Source organism: Xenopus tropicalis, chromosome 2 (assembly GCF_000004195.4).
Source record: "Xenopus tropicalis strain Nigerian chromosome 2, UCB_Xtro_10.0, whole genome shotgun sequence".
Taxonomy (NCBI): domain Eukaryota; kingdom Metazoa; phylum Chordata; class Amphibia; order Anura; family Pipidae; genus Xenopus; species Xenopus tropicalis.
This window is the reverse complement of record NC_030678.2, coordinates 126,735,684-126,757,468: the sequence shown is the minus strand read 5'-3', so window position 1 is coordinate 126,757,468 and position 21,785 is coordinate 126,735,684. Positions and strand designations below refer to the sequence as shown.

Sequence of the window (21,785 nt, the reverse complement as noted above, 5' to 3'; positions counted from 1 at the left end):
GTCCTGACTCCAAATACAGTTAAATATAATCAAGTATTCAGTCATTTGAATTTATATATTTCTTCCCAGTAAAATCTGCTGTTTCTTTTACATATACTTGTATATAACAGCAACATCACAAGGTCAAAAAAAAAAAAAGTAATTGTCTGAATTTCCAGTCAAACAACAAGCAGAGAGTGGGATTTCATATAATATATTCACACACATTCTAAGTATGTAATGTAATAAAGGAAATTTATAAAGGTGTGGAGTTTATTTTAAGAAAAAAAGTCTAAATTAAATGCAATACAAACTAATATAGCTGTGGAAAACCTAATGCAGAATGACCCCTTTGGTGTTACTCCCTATGTATGCATATAGCAGGTTTAGACTGAAATTTACACTGCAATAATACAGCCTATCAATGGATGCTGGTGTCTACACAAGTTTTGCATGTCTTTCTGTGCTTTTTATTTTACCAGTAGCTTTGCTGCCAATTCACAAAAAAGACTCTGTACAAAATAGCTGCTCTCACGGAATGCCTATGCCAGGTTTCTGCTCTACTTGTGAACAATCAGGATTGTTACAGGTTTACAGCTGTGGATTACTACACTTGGTTGCTATTTTCTTTTTTTTACCTACCCCTTAACTGCAGTACCCACAACAGATATAATTTAATTGCACCATACCTAGAATATATACAGAGTAAAGGTGTCCATACACTATTATTACATAGAAAAAGGAAATCATTTTTAAAAATTAAAATAATTTGCTTATAATGGTGTCTATGGGGGGTGGCCTTCCCTTAATTCAGAACTTTCTGGATAACAGATCCCATACCTCTATACACTGGAGGTTGGGCAAAGTGGTTGATGGGCAATGGGCACTGGAGGGGACAGGTGCACCAGATCTTACCGTAATGGTTTTCCTACTGTAAATGTGTGGTCAGACAGACTCAGAGACAGAAAGAGAGACAATAAAAATTGTATTTCAATATTGGACAAAACATCATATTTATTGGTATACCTGGCAGTTTACATAAGAAAATCTTCCAGGAGGTATTCTAATTATTTTTCTAATGTCTTCTCTTGCTCTCAATCAACAGTATTACATTGGGCCCTTAGTATTTGAGCAGTTGTATAACTGTGCATGATAAGCTTTTTACCTTTGAGCGAAGTCTCATGCAACTAGTACATTAAAATAGAATTATTTTTGTACCTTCTACCGCCTTGCTGCTATCTTATGAACTGGTTTGCTGAGCACCATACTATACAATTTGTATTAACGAACAGCTCTTCTGCTATTCTACTTGGAATGCTGCATCCTCTTTAGGACTTGACACAGACGTTGCAGTACTGAATAATACTACAGTAGTTGCAACCAGCTAGCAATGCACAAAAGATCGTTCCCACCCTCCACAGACATTCAGGGCTGAATCGTCAGATATGGAGGTAGAAACAATAGGATTTCTACCTCCTTCTGCCGATTCAGCCCTGAAAGTAGATTTTGCTCAGGCGTCTTCAATGGCGCCCGATCAAAATCTTTTAACCCGCCCAATCAGCCCGCCAGAGTCGACCGATATCTGCAGTCTTCTGTGATATCGGTCGACTCATCGACTTGCCATACACGCACTAAATATCATACGAAACAAGGTTTTGTACTATATCATCTGTGCATGTATGGCCAGCTTAACTCTGGCTGCGACCTTCTCTTCAGATTCCCCTCTCACAATCCTGCTTATGTGAATAGGCAAAAGGAGGCAGATGAGAAGTGATCAAGGCAAATAGTAACAGTATGGGTGTACAAAGCCCATTATTACACAATACCTTAGAATTAAGATTTTGAAACTACTAAAGCCAGAAAATCATAATGGACTGTACTACATATTGGTAAATGCATTTGGTCCCACTGGAATTCCTGGTATACCTTGCATATCAGACACACCTAACATTTTTTAACTGCCCCCTGTTTCTGGGCTCCTTTTAAAAATTACAAATCATTAATAGGGCAGATACAGCCTCTTCTTAAAGGACAAGGAAAGTCTAAGTCACTTGGGGGTGCCAAAATTTTAGGCACCCCCAAGTGACTTTAATCGCTTACCTTGTACCCCGGGCTGGTGCCCTTGTTAGGAGAAAATTGCATCAAGCCCGGGGTACCTGTAGCCCTTCCTCCTTCCGTATTCACGCTGCCTGCAAATTCCCGGGACATTCGCATGCGCAGTAGAGTGAAAAGCTGAGTTTTTCACTCTACTGCACATGCGTGCACACGTGAAGCAGGAAGGAGGAATCGATCGCAGCTACCCCGGGCTGGTGCTGTTCTCTCCGAACAGGGGCACCAGCCCGGGGTAAAAGTCACTTAGCCTTTCCTTCTCCTTTAACCTGATGTCACCATCCCTTTAAAGCGATTGTTCACCTTTAACTTTTAGTATGATGTAGAGAGTACTATTCTGAGACAATTTGCAATTGGTAATCATTATTTATTATTTGTAGTTAATTATTGCTCAGCAACTGTCTGGTTGCAAGGGTCCAGAGATTTTCTTTTTTAATTAGAATTATTTGCTTATAATGGACTGAATAAGGGATCCCAGACCTGTACATTGTCCTCAACTAAATGAATGTGACTTGTGCCAACATTGGGAGTGAGCTGTGCCACACTTCTTACCAAACTTGCATCCAGAAATAATTTCAGGCTTATGAAAGCACTTTTCTTTACAAATATATACATGCCAGTATGTGTGTGTTTTCAAATCATAGATTAAGGTTAGTGGTTTCCTGTTGCTTTGACATCCAGTCTGTAACGACTGTCCATATTTAATATTATTACTACTACTACTATTTCTATGGCCAATTTTAAGCAACTTATCACTTGGTCTTCATTTTTTATCTTTTATCTAGTTTTTAAATTATGTGCCTTCTTCTATTAACTCATTGTAACTTTCAAATGGGGGTCACTGACCCCAGAAGTTTTATTGTTATTGTTTTTTGTATTACTTATCTTTCTATTTAGCCCCTCTACTATTCATATATTGGTCACTCTCTTATTGTTATTGTTACTTTGTATTACTTATCTTTCTATTTAGCCCCTCTACTATACATATATTGGTAACTCTCTTCTGCCTGGTTACTAAGGCAAAGAGGACCCTAGCTACCAGATAACTGCTGAAATTTCAAACTGGAGAGCTGCCTAACAAAAAGTAAAATAATTTAAAAACTACCAATAATAAAAAATGAAGACCTATTGCAAATAATATTACCCTCTACATTATACTAAAAGTTAAATCAAAGGTGAGCAACCCATTTAAGTCTACTAAAAAAAAAATCAATAAAATATTAATTAAACCCAATATGATTATTTTGCATCCAGTAAGGATTAATTATATCTTAGTTGGGATCAAATACAAAGCACCATTTTATTTTTACAGAGAAAAAAAAATCAATTTTAAAAATCTGAATTATTTGATTAAAATGGAGTCTATGGGATCTATCGGGTTTCTGGATAATGGATCCCATACCAGTACAAGGAACTGTACTTTTGCCTTCCTCTGGATCAACTAGCAGTTAAGCAGGTTATACAGTATATAGGCATTAAGGTTGAACTTGATGGACTTGTCTTTTTTTGGCCTAATTTACTATGTATTAGAACACTGAAAAGTAATACCATAGTACAGTTAAACTTTAGATCTCTATAACTGTAGAGCTGCACTAGCAATGATACAAAGTCACATAATGGGGGTCACTGCAAATGTGAAAAAAAAAATTAAATTCTTTGCCCCAAATATGCTGTGCATGCCTGCTGCAAAGAACCTTACAGCAACAACACTAGGATGTTAGTGTTAATAAGGCACACAAGAATTGTAACAGGTATTTAATGTGCTTCCTTTTACGTTTTTCAAGTAACTTAAAGAAGAGCATGATTTCATAGATTTAATGTAAAGCTATATATCTTTCATCGGCTCTGATGTATAATGCTGATTTGAGTCTTATTAGCTTTTGTCTTAAATGGATTATTCCTGACAGTGCTGCCCACAGAAGCCTTAAGCTAAAGCCTTTTATTTGGTAATAACCTCACTGGGCATGTTAAAGCACACGCAGATCTGTATGTTCTGGCAAGTGCACATGAAATGACTGTGGAGTGGTCCTGAGTGTTTTGTCCCCCAGCAACAAACTGCTACTTGTCTGAGTAAATTTATTTTTAACTATTTTAGTTAAACTACTGATTGAAAGAATAGCAAATCAAATTGGTCCAGTTTAAACAATACAGTACCCTTATTTATAAAGGCAGTATAAATAGAAGTACAAAAATACAATCTTCTGCACTGCTTTTTTTTTTTACACATTGGTTGGCAATTAAATATGAATAAAAGCTATATAAGTGCAGTAAACTTCAGCATAAACAAGAGTCCAGAATAAGAAAAACACAGGTTTCTTGCACTGTTTTACTACCTAATCAATTTTAAAAATCAGAAGTATTTGGTTATAAAGGAGTCTATGGGAGATGGCCTTTCCGTAATTTGGAACTTTTTGGTAAAGGGTTTCAGGATAAGAGATCCCATACCTGTATATACTTTTTCTCAGTCATGCTAGGGTACATGGCCCAGTCTGTTGCTCAGCAAAACCTTACAAGAACAGGCGCTCATGCTTATGGTATAAAGAGATTAATGGAAATGTTCAGTGAGATAAGGGCTTTTCTGCCCAGATCCCAACCACTGTAGGTATTTTGCAGGTACCTGACCCAAAGCAGAAATCTAATACAGTTCTAGGTCTAATATTCCTATATATTAAAACTAAAGATACATACATTTTTTTTCAAAGCTCTGGTGAATTATATAAAAATAAAAAATGCATTACAATTTTCTTCTTTTTCTTACTTTCTAAGGCATTGAAGCAATTATATTTAGTTTATTTAAGGCCTAATTTTGATGCTAAATTTCCACTCTACAGAGAGGGAGGGGTTATTTAAGTAAGTAAAAAAACACAGAAGCAGCCTTTTTTTTTTTTTTTTTTTACACTGCTCTTTAGGAATTGTCGTAGGTCTCTGCACTCTATGGGGGGAGTTAAATAAATGGTTTAAAGTTACTTAAACCCACAGTGACCAATTAGCTGGTAGCATTTACTGGTCAGCTGTTTAAAAACAAGCATCTGACTGCTTGCTGTGGGTTGCTTGTGGGCAAACATATGACATTTTAATTACCCCATTTGACACTTTTTACAAATAATCATAATATGGGTTACTATGGGCAATTTTTTTTTTTTTTGTTATTATATTACCCCATTTCACACTTCTCCCACAGAGCTGTATTGGTGAGGGGCAGTGGGGGTGTAAATAGGTGCCCCCCCCTCACTGACCCACTAACATGTGCCCTCTGATGCTAGTTTCTGCATCTAGTGCCAGATTTTCAATCCAAAGCTAAATAGTGCAGCATTCCCCGGGGTGCAAGTGCTTGTTAAAGGAGAAGTACACCTTAAAGAGGTGGTTCATCTTTAAGATAGCTTTTAATGTTATAGAATGAAATGGCCAATTCTAAATAATTTTGTAATTGATGTTCATGTTTTATCTTTAATAGTTTTTGAATGATTTGCCTTATTCTGCCTCTTTCCAGGTTTCAAATGGGGAGGGGGGGAGCAGTCAAAGTTGTTACTTTTCATTACTTATCTTTCTATTCAGTCACTTTACAATTCAAATCAGTTACTCTCTCAAACCACTCCTTGGTTACCAAGGTATATTGTACCCCAGCAACCAGATAAGTGCTGAAATTCCAAACTGGAGACTTGTGGAACAAAAAGCAAAAAATGCTGATATACTCCACGTGCTCTGTGCTGCTGTCAGTTACTGAGCTTAGGGACCAATTCACAATACACTGTGTATATATAGAATATTTATGTCACAATATAAGGCTGATTATTAATTATTACAGATAATTACTACAGGGCAGCTCTGAAAGCAGCACAATTAGCATCAGGATTTAATTATCAGCCCTGTAGCACCAGCTTATGACAGGCAAATCTAATTTTCTGCATCATAATTTTTGAAGACCCCTAAGCTTAGCGTCTCAACAGTTGCTCAGAGCACACTGAGCATGTGCGGTGTTGCAGACACATTAAACAAATGGGGAGCTCATGTGACAAGTTTGAAGGCCTTGATCATTACTGCTATAGAAATGCTGAACCTTTAGGTTGATACCATAACCTCAGTATATAAAATATGGCATTTCCAGCCATATTAATTTTTAGGGTTTGGTTCTTTAAATGAGCACTAAGAAGTGCACTCTTGCACCCCATTGTGCTCTAGAAATTGTGACCATGGGATAAGTCAATGACCTCTGGAATGTGGCTCTCTTATTTTGGCAAAATAACTTATATATTGCCATTAATCTATGTGTGCAACACCAATATAAATTACATGCTGTTTCATGTATAAATATTATTTTCTAGATGACAAAGTTATAAGGTATAACTTTTGATATAAAGCATAACAGTTGCTCTTAACTGCTGTGTTATAGAACAGATTTTAATGTGCATACAGTGTATACATAAAATAATGGATGCACCTTATCAAGTACTCAATAGACAAATGCAAAGGGGACATACAGAAAATAAAGTGAAAAAAAAGGTGTCACCTAGCCACATAACACAAACAAGGGCCTAGGGTGGCAAAGTGATTACAGCAGCTGAGAAAGACTAACATTTAGAAGGACAGCTGCTAAAACAGTTTCAAACAGTTAATTTACAGTAAATCTTTCATTGCCGTTCAATACAATGAGCAAGGTGTATCTTGCCTTGTTCTATGACATGTTTTTTTTTGTTTTTTTTTTAAATGAGCGGAACTGGATGATATTCAGCAGAAAATTGCCTGCAGAAGCTCACATTAGGAAAATAAAGGGCTTTTTAAAGATTCATGTTCTGTCAGTTGACATGAATCCAACAAACATTGTTCTACCAGCGCTTAGTAACACATTTTCAAATAGGTTAACTGCAAAGAAGGCTGCTCAGACTGCATTAGGGCATATGGAACAGAAATAAAACTGGCACATCCTTCTTCAGGTATACAGCACCCCATTCGAGCCCAGCAAAACATAGCTTAAGGCTAATGTCCCACATGGAAATTTATAGTCGCTGCAATTTTTAAAAAGCAAGTTCTTGTTTTGTCTCTACATAGAGAAGAATATAAATCGCCAGTATTTAAACTGTCGATACAACTTCAAATCGCTTATCGCTCTGAATTGCTAGCAATCTTAAAAAGAATGCAGTCATTCAAAACTATTGGAATCGCTGAAAGTAAAACCCACTGCACAGCATGTAATTTCTAATTGTTAATGATGAATATGACACCTAGATTTGTGGGAAATAGAATCACTCTGTTGTTGAAATCTCTAGTAATCGCTTGTTAGAAAAAGACACGCATCTTGTTGCTGGAACTCACTTTTTAAAAATTGCAGTAACTAAATCTCTCCGTGGGACATTAGCTCTTATAAGGAACAAGTTAACTTTTCAATAGCTCTTGGCACAGATTACTACCCAGTTATCATACGCATAGCATTGTGGGGCAAATATATGCTTATGGTCTTTTAGATCTGAGCAGGTTTAGATAATACCAATAGCCTTTTAAACAACAGATAACAATAATGGCAGTTTTTCTCCAGCAGAACAGAAACCTGTTTGGTGCTGTCTGTCATCATGCTCGTTCAAAAAAAAAAAAATGAACTACATATGCACACAGAGTGGGTGGATTATGTTGTCATTGCTAGAACTCACCCTTTGGAAAAACAAGAGTGCTAAGCAGGCCAGTCATTTTTAAGGCAAGAAGGTACTGAAACAGAAGCTTGTTTGAGTTGCCAATGTGCAGCACTTAGGGAAATGAATGCACAATTTTCAGTTGCCTGATAATCACAAGGGTTTTTAAACAACTGAACAGAAGTGAGACATGGGATGTGGCCATTTCTGCCCATTTCTGAGTAAACAGTTTTTTTTTTCGTAAATATTCAGTATAATATTTTTCACCGAGTAGTGCACACACGGTTCTCTTTACCCCTTCTTTATCCTGACTTGCATATGCAAATTAGGATTCAGATTCTATTCGGTATATGGCCAAATCTTTCATGGAGGATTCAGGGTTCGGCCGAATCTGAAAACGGTGGATTCGGTTCATCCCAACACTTCAGTAATTAATTAAATACTCTGGCGCACTGGGTTTAGTACTGTAATTTAAGCAACACTGTTCCTTTAAGACCTTATCCACTGCTTCCATACATTAAAGCCAATCATGTGAAATAAACAAAGTTGTACAATAATGGTCACCACGCAGATTTATGCTGTAAACGTTTAATGACACAACATGTTTCGAGTGGAGCTTTTTTTCACCTGATCACCGCTTAAGGCTAATGCCACATGTAACGTATGGAGTGTATTTCGGCAAGCTGAAAAACGCTTGCCAAGTATACTCTCCACATGCTCAAAAATGCCCCTACCTGTGCCTGCACCTGAATGAATGAAATACGCTCGGGTGCAGGCACATGCAGCCGATATCCGCCGAAAATATGAATTCTTGCGTTTTTTGGCGGATATCGGCTACATGTGCCTGCATCCGAGCGGTTTCCATTCATTCGGGTGCAGGCACAGGTAGGAGCCCATGGCGCATGTTTTCAGCTTCCCGAAAATATACGCCATACGGATGGTGTGGCATTAGCCTTATAAATAAACTATAAAATCATTTACACGTTAAATAAACCCAATAAGACTGTTTTGCCCCCAATAAAGATGAATTATACCTTTGCTGGGATAAAGTACGAGATACTGTTTTATGATTACAAAGAAAAGGGGCATATTTTTTTTAACAATTGATGGTCCCTGTTGCTTCCTGTTATTTGGAACTTTCTGGATAATGATGGTTGATGAATAATGGATAAAACCTGTACCATAAATTTAAATAATGAATTTAACTATCTATCTATCTGGATCTCAGTTATCTTCAACTGAAAGCAATGTCCATTTATCTGTTTCTTCTCTTAGGCGTAACTCATTCCTGGCCCAATAACATAGCAGAGGTCAGTTTTCCTCCATGCCTGTTTATTCTCTGGTTTCTGCTACATTGTTGCAGAACCAGCTTTAAACAGCGCATAACATTTACAAATAACACCAATGTAAGTTTTGTCTTTTAACATATGAAACATGGTGGTGATGGTTTGTCCGTAGAAATGTAAGCTTAGTTCAACACCACTGTAAATATCTCAGAATTATTCTCTGCCAGAGTACCGGATGATCTCTTGGTGGGCCTAGTGAGCCTCAACCAAAAGCAATTCCCATCAGGCCTTTGTTTTAGTACTATATGCCTCTATAGGACATATAATATTTATAACAAGATATGTCTAATTGATGCTAATGTGGGCCCTGGATTGTAAGGTTCACTGAAACCATAAAGGTTATCTATTATAAGAAAAAGCCAGGATTATTTCCAAGGCAAGAAACATATAGTAATATATTCAGAAAGCAAAGAATGTTTCATGCCTTTGGCTACTCTAGATCTTGTTAGTTTGTACTGCAGTCCTCAGTGTGCTCTGTTAATAAATGACATCCAGAAGAATACATAGTTGTCAGCTTAAGCTGGTCAGGAATCTTAAACTACATACAGTATAAACAAGAACAGTACGTGCAGAACCAGTGTTCCTATGCGTACAACTTAAGTTCATGGGGTTCAAAACCCATGAAAAAGAACGAAATACTTCTCTTTAATGTATAATAGCAAATTAATTTTACACATCCTTCGATTACTGTGTCTCATACCACATGGCACTTATTCCCTGTGTATTTATACTCATTTATTGTATTTATTATAACACTTATCCTCCCTGTGTGTAATTTTGTAAAATATGTATAAGATTGTACAGCACTGCATACCCTTGTGGCACTTTATAAATAAAGTTATACATATATACATCCCCTATATATAATCAAAGGCAGAAAGCTTGCCCTGGTGCAGTAACCCATAGGTTATAGTTTACGCTGCATAAGCAGATTTAGCAACATATCATAACGGAGATAATTGCCTGTGTGCCAGAATTAAAAAACTATATAACATCATATAAGACTGCACTCACAAGTCTTGTAAAGTGAAAAAAAGGTAATTTATTGAACCAAAGTTTTGGTCTCAGGAGAGACCTTTCTCAAGGTTACAGGACAGGAACAAAAGCAGATATAAATAACTATTAACCGTATATACATATATATGTCTATACATAGAAATTTATAAAGAGAGAAAGAGAATACAGGATCTACTCCCCCAGGTAGAAGCTACACTTACATGCAACATTCCACCTGGTAAGTAACTTGGCACATCAATAGGTCTGTGCATGTTCCTTGAAAGCCTTTATAACTTTGATCCCTTGCAGACCCATTCAAAGCTAATGGCACATCTAGCATTTAGTCATCAGAGGCATGACACGCAAGAAAACAAGAGCTTTCTCCAACTAATATCAGGCACAGGATCATACTGTTCTGGTGAGGCTCTTCCTCTATGGTTTATACAAGTACATTCCCAGAAGTAAGTGTATTTATTTTATAGCAACATAATGGTACACTGTTATCCATTAAGAGCGAGAGAATACAATACAATATGATAAATATAAGGATTACATGACTGGAAGAGGTCCATGAACTGAGGCATTTCTATTCTATAAAATAGGTAAGCGGGGATATCAGGGTAACTGACATAGGAACCCTCGCCCCAAATACCTAAAGGAAGACAATAGAAAAATAAGCATTTACTGCACTGAAGCAGTACTGCATTGCAAATACCACAGTTCTTGTTTGCAGGGCATAAAGAGGTTGAGAATATACTAGCTTGCATATTTAGTAAATGTATTCACAAAAGTTAAGCAGTTTGGAGGAAAAAAAATATAGCATTGGTTAAGTGATGAGAGAGAAAAGTTAGATAGACAAACCTGACCGACACATTGTAAAGACCTAACACACAGCCTATATGTATTAATCATATCAAGTTTTCACTGACTAGATAAAGCTAAATGAGGGACCAAAGCATATACTAAACCAAAGGGTATACTGAGTCAAAAAAAAGAATTAATTCTCTTACCCACACATTACAATAACAGGTACTCATATAATCTTGCTGGAAGGGGCAGTGTCTACTGAATGCTTCTGTTACTGCAGAGCCACTGGACTACAAGCGCTCCATACTTCTACGGTAAAATGCTGCCCAACCTGGCTTGCACTGTTCACTTAATGCCTGGCCATCAGCTCCCATCTGCACATGCTAAACTTACATTTAAAAGTTGTGTGACTAAAAGCAGATTAGCTCCCTTTTGCAGTAATATAATCTGTAAAGGAGTTGTTCGTAAAAGATACACAGTGATTAGCTAGTAGATTTTGAGTGGATGTCTGGCAGAGCACAATAGAGTGTTGCTCAGAAAAAGCTTTATTAGATCAACCAGATACATAAAGTGATTTGATGAACAGGTGCTTGTCATTTAATTTAATCAATATACACTGTATATATATTTTTAGTTTAAATTGAATTTAATGTGCATGTCATTAAAATAGCATTGTGACAATGGACAGGCAGTGCGTTAGCCTGGGTTCAGACACACAAAGCGGAATTTGGCACGAAAATGCATGCTCGCATGTTTCCACCCCAAAATCTGCTCCGTGTGTCTGCACACAGGTTGACACAGTGCCACTGAGTGCATCAGATGGCAGAAAAGGGCCTGTTTCTCAGCCTGCCTTTATAAGTAGACCAAGAAACAGGCTCATGTGGCATTACATTAAAAGGCCTAACTTTAAACAAAAGATTCAAGAATTGTCCTCAAATAACACCTGTGATAAACAGTGTTCTGATCCAATATCTTTCTGTGCAAGCTTGCCTGCTGTTTGTCATCCTGGGTACAAAGATACTGACATCAGGGCCCCAAGTCAATTTACACTAATAGATACAAGATACGCACTACAGCTTTGGCCAAAGCATAGAACAATGGAAATTAAATCTAGTACTGAACTAAGGGGGTGATTATGGGGTGGAGGCGTGGGTGGAATTTGGCGGAGTATACCGTATATACTCGAGTATAAGCCGATCCGAATATAAGCCGAGGTACCTCATTTTACCTAAGAAAACTGGAAAAACTTATTAACTCAAGTATAAGCCTAGGGTGGGAAATGCAGCAGCTACTACTAAGTTTCAATAATCACAATAAAAACCAGTACATTACATAAATTGAGGCATCAGTGGGGTATATGTTTTTAAATATTTATTTAAAAGAAAAACCGTAAACTAGCTCTGTAAGTGGAGAAGAAGGTCAACAAAAACAATATGAATGCTACCCTATGCTCATTGTGCATTGGCAAACTGGCAGCAGACCCAGTCCCGGAGGACACGTAAAGGGGAATAAGTATGGCGTGGGCCAGGGCACTGAAGGGTCTGGTTGCAGGTGGCCTAATTTGCACACAAAGGACAGAGGGTGCTAGTCTGGAGGGACCCATGGCACCCGACTAGAGTATAAGCCGAGGGTGACTTTTTCAGTACATTTTGGGTGCTGAAAAACTAGGCTTATACTCGAGTATATACAGTCATTAAGTGGCCACAGACAGGTCAAATTTGGAGTGTGGGCTGGGAAGCTATAGGCACTTTGCTAATGTAACAGAATGATCATAGGCAGGTCCATTATTGATATGGGAACACCGGTAATATTGAATTAGATATCTAGATATGCCCACAGACCAAGCTGAGGTGGCTTATCACCCAAGCCTAGAGGGCATAAATTATCGATTACATGCCATTGTTTGGCTTATATCGATTTAACATTTTGGTACCAAAAGAATCCTTTTCACTGAGTACCTTGATGAAGGGACACAAACATCATACAGGCTGCCTGATTATTGCTGTTTGACTAGGCTGTTTATCAGTTAGTCCATACTTAAACCGTTATTTTTAATACTAATTTTGGTTTAGCACACTTTAGTTTTTTGTTTCTTATCTTATATACAACAAAGGTTATGTTTTAATGGGAAATTCTGTTTTCTATCAGTGTGGAGAAGGAGGAAGTGCAACATTATGGGTCATACATTTTTTCTTTCCTTATTTTTGAGTTTAATACTGCTTTTAGACCCTGCACACCCTCCTTTTTGTTTTCTCTAAATTAATGGAAGGTGCTCCCCACATATAATATTTTGCAATTACATCTAAAGCAGAAGATGTAAGGGTTATGGCACATGGGGAGATTTGTCATTCGTGGTTAAATCTGGGCTACCATGGACGACATCTCCCCTGAATGCTTTCCCACCGGCGGTAAAGTAAACTGCCGCTGGCAAAATATAGATGGCAATTCATTTTCCGAATTTGCCCAAAGTTTCCTTGTAAGATTTAAACGGGAGAAAAATCTCCCTTTGTGCCATCATTTTAAGCAGTATTAGAAACTCCTATTTAGTAACTTCAGGTTCTACAAAATAAAAATATCCAACAGGATTCCATGATTCTTTTCTTAGTTCACACAATAATAAAGTACAGGATTGAAGTATGTACATTCCACTCAAACATTCTTTTGGCAAAATCCACTGTACTTACCTACTTGCCACGTAATACTGAATTTGCAGTAAAGCCATATAAGTTTACCACAATATCTTATCAGCTTAAAAGCAAAATATTTAAACTTCCAACATCATTGCACAACAAGTCACACCCAAGCACATGAGAAATGTTAACTCCTTCAGAACCTTGTTGAAAACACTTAAAAAAGGGTTATTTACAACTTATCCAAGAGTCCCTTACTTTAAAGGGATTGCTCACACCTTTAAGTTAACTTTAAATATGTTATAGAATGACCAATTCTACACAACTTTTCAGTTGGTCTTTATTATTTATTTTTTATAGTTTTTTGAAATATGTGCCTTCTTCTTCTAACCCTTTCCAACTTTCAAAGGGGGGGTCACTGACCCCAGCAGCCAAAAAACAATTGCTCTCCGAGGCTACAATTGTATTGTTACTTTTTATTACCTAATATTCTATTCAGGTCCTCTCCTATAAATAAATCAGTCACTCATTCAAACCACTCGCTGGTTGCTAAGGAAATTTGAACCATAGCAACCAGATAAATGCAGATATTCAAAACTGGAGAGCTGCTGAACAAAAAGTGAAATAGTTATAAAACACAAAATAATAAAAAGTGAAGACCAATTGAAAATTGTCTCAATATTACACTTTACATGATTCTAAAAGTTAACTCAAAGATGAACAGCCCCTTTAAGAGAACTCCCCAGCAAAGGGCTCGCTAAAGATAATTTTGTTTAAAAAAAAAAAAAAAAAAATCTTTAATTATAAAATATAAGAAACTAAAGACATTAAATTGTAAGCAACCACTCATTATTTTTAACCTAGGCACCTTGCCCAGTGTCCCCAAGTCCCCTCATCAACCATATCACCTAAAAGTCCACAGTTTCCCCATATCTCCTGCACAAGTACAGAGCTGCTAATAAGGGTCAAAGTACCCCCACTTGTGCCCATGCCACTTCCAGTTCAGGGCACCCTAAAATAACTGCAGCATATACCCTGTGAGACAGAATGTTGGCTTGAACATTTTCAGAGGAAGGAATGCTTCTGCCAGCAGTGTCATATGGTTGCCACTAAAGTCAAAAGGTGGCAGAACAGTCACACCAGCTGATAAAACACCTCAGTTACCGTCAGAATAATCTCCCTTCTAGCCAAACATTAAAAGTTTTCCTGTTTTATAAAATGTAAGTTTTAAAAGTAAGTACTCTCCTCCGTCTCATATATAAGCTCACTAAACTAGGTCACAGATTTTATAAACTATTAAAATCATATTCATCGGCTAAAGCATTTGTCAGCAGTAACAGAGAAAACACGGCAACTAATGTATAAACTGTAACAGATGCTCAGTGGGGGCTAATACTGTAGCTTATGAGCAATGTTTTAACTAGTGTAAATAATAAGAAGATAACAGAAAGTAAATTATCTTCTTACTAAGAACAATATATACTGCAGCACCATATATGTTTAGGGAGGGCTCAAAGCTGCCTATTGCATGTACATGAAGGGAAAGTATCTAGAATTCTTAATGTAAGTTAAAATTTAGTATTTTCAATATCTTGTGCATGATTCTTATAGAAACAACAAACCATTGTTAAGTAATGAGAGGCAAGAAAAAAAAAGCTCTACTTTTATACTACAATGCACATAGCAGCAAGAAATACTCATTCATGGACAACTAAACATTAAGAATTTGCATTTCAATTTACAGGAGGGGTTACATGAAAAAGGCAGTAAATCTTAAGCTGGTGACCAGAACAATGTAGCAGCAGCACACCGTCCAAACATCTCCCACCCATGTCGGCAGGTAATTATTATTCAGATGGAAACAAAAATGGGTGTTCTCTCCCACTCTCTCTCTATGCTATCAGTGTCATGTAATGAAGTTTTAATTCCCAGGTAGATCCTACCTGGGAAAGTTTGGGCATCCCTGGCATATAGGCTCCTGTGCATTACGTACAGCAACTTTATTACTAGCAAATGAAGCACAGTATAGGTGCCTAACTATGCATTTTCATAATTAGCATAAGACACAGATCCACACATGGTGAAATACAAGGTGGCTTAATGTTTTATGCATAGAGATGCTGTACCTAAAAACAGCAGCCTTTTGCACTGATATAAAAACCTAGAGAGTATAACTAGAGAGTAATATCTGAATCCTTCGATATAAGTTTAGGATATATTATCCCAAATGCTTAGGGGGGTGATCCATATAAAGTAATATAAATTTGCAAAAACATTCAAACATTAAATAAACCCACAAATATGGCTTCACACAGCTTAGTTAGGATCAAGTACAAGGTGCTGTTTCATTATTGCAGAGAAAAAGAAAATAATTTTTAAAAACTGTAATTACTTGCATAAAATTCTACTCTATTGGATGGCCTTCCCTAATTCAAAACTTTCTGGAAACTGGATTTTCTTGATAAGGGATCCCGCACCTGTGGGGTCTGTTGCACTCTCCCTTTATTCTTTTATGCGTGAAGCCAAAAGTAAATGAATGGTCAGGGCAATATCATACAACGGCTCAGTGTCAATGACACCTGGATTCTGGATCAGCTTGCAGCATATTTCTGCTCTATTTGTTCTTAGTACAACAGCTGGAAGCTATTCTTCTCCACATAAAAGCTTTATTGATAATTATTTGTAAATGGTTGTTTTACTGAAGAAGCTGTTGTAAACTTCATTATCCAGCTAGGCAAAAGAGGACATCTAAAGAAAAACAATGAACCCTGTGGAACTGGTAGAAGGCAAGCAACAAGTCACTGAGCTCCTAACATTTTATCTTTGTAATATGAAAGATAGTAAATGCAGTTTTAACAGTGTATCCATTAAGCATTTGTCATTTGCAGCTGTGCTTTGTGTGTGTGTCTGGGTATGTGTGTATACCCTTGAACTTTCACTGAACAGCCTGCTGCTGTGTGCAATCTGGGCCAGACAGTGTGCAAGGTATTTTAAGTACACTGACCCTGGACACTATTGGCCAATTATTCTAGTCCAAACACAGCAAAATGATCTTACTGCATTTAGTGGCCATGAAAATGCCACAATAAAATAATCTGAAATGTTCTCTAACAGGCACAGCTACATCGTTCCACTCTGGGAAAGAAATACTGCTAGTTGGTTTCAAGCAGAGCAGGCACAAAAATCAAGATGCAATTGTAGCTAACATTTAGCAGCAGCAATCTGGGGCCTTCATTATGAGGATTGCAGTGCTCTCCCCACCCCCCTGAGTAAATCTGTTAACACAACTGACTTTTCAGTGGCGCAGGGCAGAGATGAAAATTATGGGACACTAAGTACAACTGATTGCAGACAGCACTGAACATCCAGGATGTAATTGTACCCCCACAGTTAGATCCGCAGGCAAAATATAAGCCCTTCTGATTGCAAGGACATTTTCTCTCTTTATCCATCCAATTTTGAGTTTGGCTTCATGAGTCATTGATTTGGTCAAATTGTAAGTTAAATCGTCCCATTTTCAAGTTTACTGTAGAGGACATCAGTGTGTTTTTCTCACTAATTTCTATATTTTGCTACTTGGCATTTTTCTTTAATACTGACAAATGTCCCAGTCCCTGCCAGCAAAACACTGTAACAAACATTCCACATGTATCGGAAATAGCATGGCGTTAATTAGGTCATGTGCTGTGTTGGCCCTGTGACAAATGTCATCCATTTTAATTTTGTCACACACACGCCAAATAATGTTTGCTCAAGGCTGCTGCATTTCCTGTTTGTTTCATACTGCCTATTGGGATTCAACTGCAATTCTATTTGGTCCATTTATGCATACACCCCTGCACATTTATCCATGCACAACTTCGTATGCAGCTTAGGCCAACCCACTGATCTGCACTGCCATACTCCTTCAGAAGATATCAGTCAAGACCAATGCTCCCTCTAATTCCTCCTCGGCTATGTGCGCCAAAAAAATTATTTTGTGCGCACATTTTAAACTTGAGCGCACATTGTTAAAATCAGTGTGCTGAGGTCAGAATAGATACAAAATGCTGTGTTTCACACAGAATTCTACGTGTGCACCACAAAATGTGAGTGCACAAACGCACACCTTAAGCTGGCCATACACGATATTACTGCACGAAATCTCCTTTTGTACGATATTTGGTGTGTGTGTGGAGGATCGTTGAGACGACCAATATTACAAAAGCTTCGAATATCGGTTCTCTCGTCGATCGGGCGGGAAAAAAATTTTGATCAGGCGCCCAAGCAAAATCTGCGTTTAGGGCTGAATCAGCAGGTGGAGGTAGAATCCCTATTGTTTATACCTCCATATCTGACAATTCTGCCCTAAACGTCAATGGAAGGAACAACAGATCGAAATTGGTACGTGCACGACCACCTTCAGAGGGAACATTGGTCAAGACCATCTTCTCTGTATCTCAGGATGCAGCACCTGCACATTGCGTTACCAACATGTGAGGAATAAGGTGGCCATACACGTTCAAATTTTAGTCCTCTTTTGACGAACATTCGGATATCGGTCGTTCGTTTAGATTCAATGATCTGAAACTAATATTCAGACTAAAATTGTAGGCTAAAATACAAGTCAGAAGATGTTCTGATGGAGTCTACGGGAGATGGCCTTCCCGTAATTCAGAGCTTTCTGGATAATGGGATTCCAGATAACCGATCCTACACCTGTACTACATTTATCATATTATACATTTTCTGCCTACAACAATACAGATGTAGCTGCTTCCTGGGCCTATGGCCTTTAGCCAACATTACCCTTATCACTTTTCAAATTTTTGGGTTCACAGTGCAGTGCAGCATTTGGTCTCTCCGGGCCTTCTTCTAAAGAACAGCAATACAATAAGATGAATAAATCCTTTGCAGTGACCCTTTGTCAGATGTTCCAGTCAGCAATAAAAGGCCAGCACATGGCACATGGACACTATGTCAATAGAAATACTGTAAACAACAGCACTAGCTCCTTGTAAAAAAAACTGGTGAATTAGTGTAAAACCATTAAGAGTACAGAAACACAACAAGCAAGTAAATTCTCATGAGTAGAGCCATTTATAGCTCGTCAGGGCGGTGTGGAGTGGAGGGGCTATGGCTGGGGTCCCTTGGGGGGTCCCCGGGGAGGCAGCCCTGGTGGGCCCTGCACACCCCAGTCTGACCCCTGCAGCTACAAAAATAGACAATGCTGATCATTTAATGCTAACCGCCTCTAAGTGTGTTTTAGCAGAGGCGATTCTCAATATTGTCTATGGCAGGGTATTTTCTGACATTCAGTAGCCGCGACAAGTAGCTGCTACTAAGTAGCTCTGTGTATCTTTACCCTTAGAAGCTGGCAGGATTACATTTGCTAACAAGGTCCTTCAAACAAAGGCCCAACGGTCAAATTAACAATGTAACCTCAGTAAAATTGGCCATCCAAAATAAGGTCTGAAAGTCAAAATTAAAATGCAAAACTTGCTATTTGAGGAAGCCTGGGCATACAAACTAAAGTATACGGGCCAAAGTAAGCTTGTAAGCTCTATAAGCCAGGGCCTTCAAACTCTGACTTGCAAGTTCTCAGTAAGACTGGCGGTCCAGATATGTATAAATTAAAAATTCAATTATCCGCACTGGTGAAGAGTATAAGAAAATAGTTATGGTCATCTGTCCAAACATGTTAATATATCAATGGTATTATTACTTTTTACAAAGTATTACGCACCTAATCTATTAAAATTAAACTTATGACAGTCAGTTGAGGTCTCACCTGTCTTGGGGTATTGGCCTTGAACACATGGCATGCCATTTCAGATTCAGGGTTGTCAGGCTGAGTCTTAATCAGATAGGCAAAATAAGAAGGATCTTGGCTATTGTGGATGAAGCGGGATATATGCTGTGCTTTGTGCTCAAAGATGAAGACGGCACTGTTGGCATTGGCGCCATTCAACGCTGGCACACAGCGGATGTGTGGGGTAACTAGCAAAAGATTGACTTCTCTGCAAGGTGCCGCACATCCTGGAGGGTCTTGCCTTTCTGCCCTTCTGCGGATCTCAGCTACAAGCCATGGAAGCATTGGCAAGGTTGTCCGACGGTCTAGGGAAGACCACCCAATGTACCACAAGTGAAATCTTTTCTCCTCCTTGAGCACCTTGTCTGGCATTGTATTTACTTCCAAAAGAGGGTGGCACAGGTCTGCTGAACTTCTTCGCTCCATGACTTTAAAAAGAAATGCAAGTATTCCCTTTATAAAAAAAACAATCTATATATTACACCCCCTGTAATGTGCACAGGAAGCGACCCTTGTGGGGACCAGTAGGAGTAATGCAGTGGTGGGACTGGAAGCTTGCTCCTTCAAGCCCAGGCTGAGACACTTGAGGAAGAAAAAGGAGTTTCCATTTAATTCCTAATAAAGGCACAGAAGTGACTTTTATACAAGGTGCGTGTGACAGCAGCAGTGCGACTCTGCAGAGGTGCCCAGTGACACATGGCGATTCTCCCAGCAACCACAGCCGCGCAGAGTTGCGCTTTCACGCTTTGCTTTCCCACAGTCTTGTCTGCGCCGCTGTGTTTCCTCCTGCCCTCCCTCTAATAAGAAGGCGTCATGACAGATCCTGCAGAACTGCCTGCCTCCTGCGTGTGCCACTTCACATACACATCCCAGCCCACTCCCTCGCTGGCTGCTAACTCACTGCACAAAGCTGCACCAATCACATGCGCACTCCCTCGCTGGCCGCTAACTCACTGCACAGACCTGCGCCAATCACAAGCGCGCCTCCAAATAAAGCAACCGCGTCACCGTGGCTCTCGGATCGCTCCAGCGGAATCCCGGTCTCCTTCACTGGCGAACAGGATCAATTCTGCAAGGGGAAATCCTGTGTCAGAAGTACAGCAGTACTACATGAACGCTCTCTTACACTCCTCCCATTTGCTCACATAAAACTGCCTATTCTCCTCAGGCTGTCTCTCCAGTCCCACACCTTCCCACCCACCCCTAAGCGCCTACTTGCTGCCTCGGAACCCCACGCCTCCCAGGGCTTGCAGTATGCCCGGCTCTGTCTGGCTCCATGTGCTTCCAGTGGGTGGGAGGGATCAGAGGAATCAATAGAAAGTGTGAGCCTGCCGTAAGGCAATTTCTGTACCTCTAAGTGGTCGGTGTGTGGTGCCCACTGGCTGCAGGAGGAGGGAATTGCCTGCACCTTTCATGTATATGCTTTATGCGCTGTTTGTACTTATTCCTAAAACAAGGTAGCAGAAACCAACTGATTAGTAGATGTAGAGGAAAACTGATTTTTGCAGCTTTTTGGGGTGAAGATTCTTTTTAAAAAACAAAATATTTCTGTAGAGAAAGAAAGAGCTAAACTCCAAGGAAATTTTTGATCAGATTTTGTGGGTCAGATTTTGTCATGCAACGCTGCCCAACAGCATGCACAAGAGTTTATAGGAGCCTAAAAATTCTGATCTCTACAACTATAATGTTATGGCAGATAAAGTTGGATGGTGTGTTTTGTTTCTGAATCTCCATGTATTTCAATAAAATAAAGTCAGGCATCATAAGATTTTATCTTGTCAGATGTAGGCGCAGCATGCAGTGTTCCCTTCTGACAGATATATTGTGTCAGATGGCAGTATTTTCATGTAGTTTACAAATCAGATTTTTGTATCAGTTTTATTATATTTTACAGGAATACTGTCATGGGAAAACATTTTTAATGCATCAGTTAATAGAGATTCTCCAGCAGAATGCTGTATTTTAATTCTTTTTTAAAAAGCACAAACATTTTTAATATTTCTTTTTGAAATTTCACATGGGGCTAGCCATATTCTTCATTACCCAGGGTGCCACAGCCATGTGACCTGTGCTCTGATAAACAGTCACTCTTTACTGCTGAGCTGCAAGTTGGAGTGATATCACCGATCAGCAGAACAATGGGAAGGTAGCAACATAGCAGCTCCCTGGCACCTGTATTGCTAAAAGTGGTAGATATCAGAATAGCACTCAATCAGTGTCGGACTGGCCCACCAGCATGCCAGGAAAACTCCCAGTGGGCCCAGGTGTCAGTGGGCCTCCTGTTCACCCAGCTATTTGCATTGTAGACCTATACCATGGCCATCCCCATTTCTGTATAAGACCAAAAAGAAAAAATGGAAAGAACCATACCATAAAAGTAAATATAATATACAGTATATATAATATTTGGCATATTACAAGATGGCAAGTTGATTATGCATTTTGTTTCTAGAATATGCCAACTGCAATAGCTTACTGAGATCTGGCAGTTTTCACTCAGTGTCTA

At 38.7% G+C, this 21,785-nt stretch overlaps 1 protein-coding gene across 3 annotated transcripts in view; it reads right to left on the bottom strand.

Annotated features, from left to right (window-relative positions):
• Nucleotides 1-20,607, bottom strand: part of tbc1d4 (TBC1 domain family member 4) — a 77,599-nt gene extending 56,992 nt beyond the window's left edge. For 2 of the 3 annotated variants that reach the window (XM_031897106.1, XM_002931938.5), the window contains exon 1: nt 19,259-20,607. In XM_031897106.1, coding sequence (XP_031752966.1) covers nt 19,259-19,705 — 447 coding nt within the window. In that variant the 5' untranslated portion in view covers nt 19,706-20,607. The remainder of the gene's footprint in view (nt 1-19,258) is intronic. The other variant, XM_004911830.4, reaches the window with a different exon arrangement.
• Nucleotides 20,608-21,785: the final 1,178 nt, after the last annotated feature.